This window comes from Balaenoptera musculus, chromosome 13 (assembly GCF_009873245.2).
Source record: "Balaenoptera musculus isolate JJ_BM4_2016_0621 chromosome 13, mBalMus1.pri.v3, whole genome shotgun sequence".
NCBI lineage: Eukaryota > Metazoa > Chordata > Mammalia > Artiodactyla > Balaenopteridae > Balaenoptera > Balaenoptera musculus.
The window spans coordinates 2,573,150-2,580,769 of record NC_045797.1 but is presented as its reverse complement, the minus strand read 5'-3'; the positions used below and the strand labels follow the sequence as shown (position 1 = coordinate 2,580,769).

At 53.7% G+C, this 7,620-nt stretch overlaps 1 protein-coding gene across 1 annotated transcript; it reads left to right on the top strand.

The window, feature by feature from the left end:
* The first annotated feature begins 2,760 nt into the window (after positions 1-2,760).
* On the top strand, positions 2,761-6,285 carry GPR45 (G protein-coupled receptor 45). The gene has a single exon (XM_036873466.1). It carries the CDS (start codon positions 2,802-2,804, stop codon positions 4,098-4,100), a length of 1,299 nt encoding a protein of 432 aa, XP_036729361.1. The 5' UTR covers positions 2,761-2,801; the 3' UTR covers positions 4,101-6,285.
* The last annotated feature ends 1,335 nt before the right edge of the window (positions 6,286-7,620 follow it).

Genomic DNA, 7,620 nt, shown 5'->3' with positions numbered 1-7,620 from the left:
GTGTGTCTTTTACTCAGTGACCCCTTATTCTATGCTCCAAGAAGGACTTAATCCATGAGGGCTTCATGCATGCCTGTCATGGTTCTTGCTCCGTAATCCAAGAGACAGAAATCCATAAACTTGAAACAATGAGGGATGTGGATTAATGTATTAACTACTAGTTGATTATTTACTAATGCCCTTCTTTGTACCAGGTCTTGCAAATGTTTTTACAACCCTGGGGGTAGATGTGTAGTTATCTCCATTTCACAGATTGGAAAACTGAGGCACAGAAGTATTGTATCGTGCTAACACAAGCATTTGTCGTCTGCAGAGAGATACTTCTCACTTATAAAATAACACACCAGATCTCTGATTATACAGCTCAGCCTCCACGAGTCTGGATGACTATTCCCACCACAGAGATGAACTCGTTCCGGGCATGCTCGGCCAAGGCAGGGTCTACACCTGGAGCACCGGGGGCTGGGTGGACCTGAGCTAACGTCACCAAGACGTTGCCACCCGCAGAGCCTTTAGACTAAGTGGTCTGAGGCCTCCTAGATTCCTACATCACCCCAGCCCTTCAACTTGAGATCGCTATTATAAGGACGACTCTAAGGAACTTGGAAAAAGAGATGCTTCTTGCCAGCACAGAGGAAGAAGTAGGCATGAGTAAGTGGAAAGCAGGAGGGCTTCCACAAAAGAGAAGCATCAGCTGAGGTGTCTTTGGAAGCTTCTATAGGTCTGATACTCACCCGGCTCACACCGTTTGTCTCCGGCAGGAGGTGGAGGAAAGAAGAAACCATTCCAGTCTCCTTCGAATGCTTTCGTTCCCGGACCACCACCTGCGGCAGGAATCTCCACTCAGTCACGCGTGTTCTTTTGGCTCCTGGTGGGCACTGCCTGCACCAGCCCAAGCTGGTCACTGCCCGCGTGATCCCTCCCCGTGGCTAGTGGGACTTTCCCGGGGGCCTGGGGCGGCCCGAAGCTGCTTGCCCAGCCTCCTGGTTCCATGGCCACTCTAGTCACCTGCATTCTCTACTGCAACATTCTTTTTATTGAAATTATGCAACATTTATTTCTCAAAGGAAATAAAGATTGGGCCTGTAAAAAGAAAATTTAGTCAAACTGTTAGTTCATTGGATTCTTACATTTTTAAAATTGTATTATACCTTTAGGTAATTTTTAAACAAAGTATATACCAAATGATATATTGTTAATAATTCTAAAGCTTCTTCCATTGTATGTATACACCACAATTTCTTTATCCATTCATCCACCAATGGGCAGTTGGCTTGTCTCCATGTCTTGGCTATTGTGAATAATGTCCCGCATGGTGAGTGCAATTCACAAGACTGTATTATACACTTGAAACTTGTTAAGAAGGTAAATCTTAAATGTCATCACCACATACACACCAAAAGAAAGATAATTACATGAGGGCATGGAGCTGTTAGCTAAGTTTATTGTGGTCATCATTTCTCAATATTATATGTGTATCAAATCATCACATTGTACACCTTAGACTTACATATGTCATATGTCAATAGTATCTCAATAAAGCTCAGGTACGAAAAGAAAACAAATGAGCAGCTAGCTCGGTGCACTGCTTGCCGTGCTTCCAGCACTGTGGGCCCGTCCCCTCCTGTGCTTCCCCTAATAACCCTCCCCGGGGGGCACTGTTGTTATCCCCACTTTACAGATGAAGAAACAAAGACTTAGAGAAATTAAGAAATAAAATCATCCATTGGTAGGATCCATCTGAATCCTGGGCTGGATTCTTACACCCTATTATATACTTAGCACTTCTTTTTTTTTTTAATTTATTTATTTTTGGCTGTGTTGAGTCTTCGTTGCTGCGCGCAGGCTTTCTCTAATTGTGGTGCGCGGGCTTCTCATTGTGGCAGCTTCTCTTGTTGTGGAGCACGGGCTCTAGGCGCACGGGGCTTCAGTAGTTGTGGTACGTGGGCTCAGTAGTTGTGGCTCACAGGCTCTAGAGCGCAGGCTCAGTAGTTGTGGTGCACGGGCTTAGTTGCTCCGCGGCATGTGGGATCTTCCCGGACCAGGGCTCGAACCCGCGTCCCCTGCATTGGCAGGCGGATTCTTAACCACTGTCCATCAGGGAAGCCCCAATAGCACCCTTTAAAAGGGTTTATCTCGGGGGAGAGTGTCCTCCTTTTCATCAGCGTTTCCAAAAGTAACATTCTAGCAGTCTAGCAGCACTGCAGTTATCCAAAGTGTTACCACTAGGGGAAATTGGGGGAAGGGTACCTGGGATCTTGCTGGATTATTTCTTACAACTGCACGTGACTCCACACTTAAAACAAAGAGCAGCGGCATCAACTACCATTGATTTACTCCACAAAATTTCTGTTGAGCATCTTGTCCGCTGGGGACACAGCGAACAACACAGACAAAACCCTGCCCTCATGGAGCTGGCTTTCTATGGGGGGTTGCCTTGTCCAAAGCGTCACTGGATCAGGCTGTTTATAATTCAAGTTATAAAATACATGCTGATTATGGCAATGTTGATTACAAAGTCTGGTCCCCCACAAGGTGAGTCTAATCAGGTTTCCTGGGTGATGTGACAAGGCTCGGCGTATTAGTGAAGACCAAGCCTTGTCCCACGTGGTAAGTAAGTGAGTCATCGCCACTCTGATGTTTAAAATACCTGTAAAAGGCAAAAACTGCTCTATCCAACCCGCGCTTGGAAGGTCTAACCCCGTTCTCTTTCGTGCTTCTTTGCTCCAGGCCCCTGAGAGCGTCCAAGTAGAAAGCTGAGGACACAGTCGGTTGTCACGGAGATGCGGAGGCTGTGATGGATGAATCGCGCATCCCAGCCAGTTGCTCCCGAAGAGGGAGGCTCCTCCCAGCCCTTGCAGCGCCCTCCAGATCCAAGACAACCGGGCGGTCGATGCAGCCGGCAGGCAGAACGCTGCAGCCCCCGAGGCGCTGAGGCCCCTTCCTCTCCCTTCTGCCCCAGCTCCAGGCTGCCCTCCACGATGGCCTGTAACCGCTCGTCCCTCGAGACCTACGAACACCCGCTGCCCAACGGGAGCCACGCGGCAGACCCCGGGCCCCCCGCCCCGCCGGCGCCCCTCAGGATGTCCCTGGCGGCCCTCATGATGCTGATGATCGTGGTGGGGCTCCTCGGCAACGCCGTGGTCTGCGTCATCGTGTACCAGAGGCCGGCCATGCGCTCCGCCATCAACCTGCTGCTGGCCACGCTGGCCTTCTCGGACATCATGCTGTCCTTGTGCTGCATGCCCTTCACCGCCGTCACCCTCGTCACCGTCCGCTGGCACTTCGGGGACGCCTTCTGCCGTCTCTCGGCCGCGCTCTACTGGTTCTTCGTCCTGGAGGGCGTGGCCATCCTGCTCATCATCAGCGTGGACCGCTTCCTCATCATCGTCCAGCGCCAGGACAGGCTGAACCCCCGCAGGGCCAAGGTGATCATCGCCGCGTCCTGGGCGCTGTCCTTCTGCGTCTCGGCCCCGTCGCTGGCCGCCCGGCCGCTGGTGGAGGTGCCGGCGCGGGCCCCGCAGTGCGTGCTGGGCTACACCGAACTGCCGGCTGGCCGCGCCTACGTGCTGGCGCTGGTGGGCGCCGCCTTCTTCGCGCCCTTCGCCGTGATGCTCGGCTCCTACCTGGGCATCCTGCACACGGTGCGCAAGAACGCCGTGCGCGTGCACAACCAGTCGGACAGCCTGGACCTGCGGCGGCTGCCCCGCGCCGGCCTGCGGCGGCTCCGGCGGCAGCAGCAGGTCAGCCTGGACCTGAGCTTCAAAACCAAGGCCTTCACCACCATCCTCATCCTCTTCGTGGGCTTCTCGCTGTGCTGGCTGCCACACTCCGTCTACAGCCTGCTGTCCGTGTTCAGCCGGAGGTTCTACTGCGGCCCCTCGTTCTACGCCACCAGCTCTTGCATGCTAGGGCTCAGCTACCTCAAGTCCGTCTTCAACCCCATCGTCTACTGCTGGCGAATCAAGAAGTTCCGCGAGGCCTGCCTGGAGCTGCTGCCCCAGACCTTCCAGATCCTCCCCAAAGTGCCTGAGCGGATCCGGAGGCGAATCCAGCCGAGCACCGTCTACGCGTGCACCGAAAACCAGTCCGCCGTGTAGGGAGGGGGTGGCGGTGAGCCCCCTGCCCCCCCGCTCGGCTTCCTGGGACTTCCGTGCAGTCAGCGCCTGGGGGGGCCTCTTAAGCACAAAGGGACTCATTCGTTACCGGGTGAGCTGCGGCTGCCGGGTTGACACGATGAATTATTTTTGTTTCTCCCGGCGGGTCTGATGGAAACTGGACGGCAGTCACGACAAAAGGGGAAACGGGTGGGTGATGAAGGAGTCGGGCCCAACGTTAGGGAGGCGAGGGGAGCAGCGAGGGAGGTTGGCTGCGGGGCAGGAGGAAGGCTCTGTCTGAAGGGCTCTCTCAAGATCTGCCTCGGAGACAGCCGTGGTGCCATGTTCTGACGCGAGAAACCCAAGTAGGTTCATCTCTGGGTCATCAGGCACTGTATTGGGCGCCAGCATTCTTCAGAGGCATCTGTGTCTGTGGCGTACGTTGTGGAAACATGCCAGGTTCTTTACATCGGTCAGATGTGCATTTTGGACGATGCCAAATCGTCCGTTCTATAAACCAAAATCACGCGGGAAGCAGAGGAGCCCCCGGGCTTTTCAGCTGCCCCCGTGTGACACATGGGAGGCCTTGGTGGCTTGAAGCCCAGAGGATGTTCGGGGGCCGCTCAGCTGAAATGCCAAGCCCACCCCAGCGCACATCCTCAACCCTCCCCCCCGGACCGGCCCACCCGGCCCCTCACCCTGAAGCCTGTCACCTCGCTGCCTGCCTGACAGCCCCTGTCCCTTCCCTCTCTCTCGCCTCTGGGCCCCGGGCCGCCCTTGTCCTCATTCCATCTCTCCCCGTGAGCGGGAACCACGCTCCCTCTCCTGTGATCCATCTTTTCAGCAAGTACTTGTGGCGACTTGCTTTCAGCCCCAGAAGCGGCCGGGGGCTTCGTCTACATGTTCCTCTCGACGCGCTGAGGCTGCCACATCACCCCGTCCCAGGACCTGCGGCGGGGACGCAACGACCCGCTCCCACTGACCTCTGTGTTCCTCTACCTCACTCAGGGCCGCAGGGGTCTGACCACTGCCATCGGGGCCACCCCCCCAGGACCTTGGTCCCCCAGCCCAGGCAGGATTGGGATCCCAGGAGGGCAGCTGCCTAGAGGGGACCTGCTGCTTGTCTCGTACACCCAGCCTCTACACCCAGGGCCCCCTTTACCACTGGGAGCTTCTGATGGTGGGGGTGACTTTCCTGAGGTCAGGGCACACGGTTGAGTCCACGGAGCTCTCTTTACAGCTTCAGATCTGAAGAGAGTGGGAAATTTAAGGATAAATTTAGAAAATATGGTTCTAAGTCTAACTCCATCAGGAACTAGTCACGTGACCTTGCTCGTTTCACCCCCACTTCTCTGGGCCTCGGTTTCCCCATCTGCTAAGCGAGGAAGCGGGCCTAGAGGGTCTCCCACATCCCTGCCGAGGTCCCTGCCATGTGCATGTTTTCCACTTGTAGTCACCAGATCCCCTGCCTTCATTTATCCATCCATGCAGTGAGCATTTATTAAGTGCCTACGAGATGCAAGGCACTGTAGGGGATGGTGATGAATCACGCACAGGCTGGGCCCAAAGGCAGATGTCTGATTTATCTCAGGATAACTGTAACTCAAGCACAGACGCTCCCCTTTGTGTTTTTCTTCTCATTTGCTTTCCAAGGTTGTATGAAGAGACCAGCTCCCCATTCCCATGCTTTCCTCCTGTGACAGAAGCAAAAAAGAAGGATAACATAATTCACATTAACCTAAGTCCAGACGAGGGCTTTTCCAGAAAATAATCGGCACTTTTTCTCACCAACTTCACCCTCCTTTTACGCCCAGGCCCAGACCCCCCAGACCGTTGTATACCTAGAGTGAGGGAGAGAGAGAGAGGAGAGGGAGACAGATGAGAGAGGAGAGAGCTAGAGATTGGTTGAAGATGGTCAATGGCATGTGATTGATCAAGGTGGGTCCCCTCACTTCTGTGTCCCGAGTGGCCCCCGCAAGGCAGAGTTGCACAGTCTCAGTGGTGTCCAAGAGCACAGCCAGACCACCACGGGGACCAGGCCTCTGGGCACCTCCCCTCCGGTGGGCATTCTTAAATGAACGTTTTTCAGGAGCCTCGTGTAAAAGAGAAATCGCAAAAGTGAACGAATGAAGGTACCAAAATTTACATCAAGCAGTGTTATATGATGTATGTTGGATAGTAATATATATGTTTCAAAGTAATAATTTTGTATATATTTTAAGTAAAGTATTACTGCTCTTTCGGTGTATAAGACTGTGTTTCTTGCCAAAATTAGCGCCAGAGCCACGACTAGTACACCAGGAATCTGGGGTCAGACACCTCCTGAGATACATCCACTTCGGGAAGTCTAGTCCAGAACCTGTAAGTCACTAGCCGAGCTGCAATGACTAAAGGGCATTACTGATGACAAAGGGAGATTGAGCAGTGTGAGGGTCACAACAGGGCGCCCACATTTTTAAAAACTCCCCACCCTGCTAGATAATTCCAGCCACTTAGTTTCACCTCTGACTTTCACTCTGCCGACTTCCTGATTCTCTCCAGCCTCGCTGGGCCTTCAAGGAACTTCTTAAAATACTACATAAATAGCAAGTTCTTGTCTCCTTCCCTGATGCCTGCAGGGCGACCACTGCTTCTCTGTATTATGTTTTCATCTTCTCTCTGGCCCTGGACTTCCCCCAAACCCTGGGCGCTGAATTGTTTCTGTGGGGTCCTGGGCAGTGACTGTGGTGGTGACGGCCCGTGGGAGAGCCTCGCCTCAGAAAACGAGACACGGTAAGTCTCAGAAGTGTCACCCTAACCCTCACCACCCGGGGGAATCCACTACCTCGTCATCATGAATCTCGGCCCCCTGCTGCTGGGGTGAAATAAAGGCAAAGGTTCTCTAGGACATTCTGACAACCAAGATGAAGAGCAAAGTCTAGATCAATTCCTACTTGGCTACTCTGAGCCCCGGCGTAGTTTCCCCTGACATGATTTACAGTACACGCTTTCTCTGGGACTAAAAATCTGCCACGTGAAGTATTTCCGACGTTGCTGTGCTCCCCTTGCTCACGCAGTCAGCAGCCTTGCCTCCAGCAAGTGATCCTGTGTCCAGCTTCCTGGCCTCCTAAATGAGGGAGACGCTCCCAGCCAGAGGCCCCCGAGAGGAACACATGACATAATGTATATGAGGACCTAGTCCCACACCTGGGCTGGATATACCGGGGCAGTAATCGCTAGAGTCGTGTTGTCAACCTGCTTACCTCCCAGCTTTGTCCGCTTGGGGCAAGGGTAAAAACGTGTTTCAGAAACTGGCTGTCCTGTCCTTTCCTCGTCTTCATGTGCTTGTAAGATTTCAGGGTCGGCTGACAAGAACACAACAGCTACTGAAGCCGGGAGCATGGACTCGGTGGCCTGAAATGACCACTTCATTCCGCTCAAAACGCTCCCAGGGCTGTGAGTCGGCCCCCCTGGGCTGCTAGGGGAAGGGATGGGTGGGTAGTGCCACCCTACTCCCAGGCTGGAGAAACAGCCTGAGGTCAAA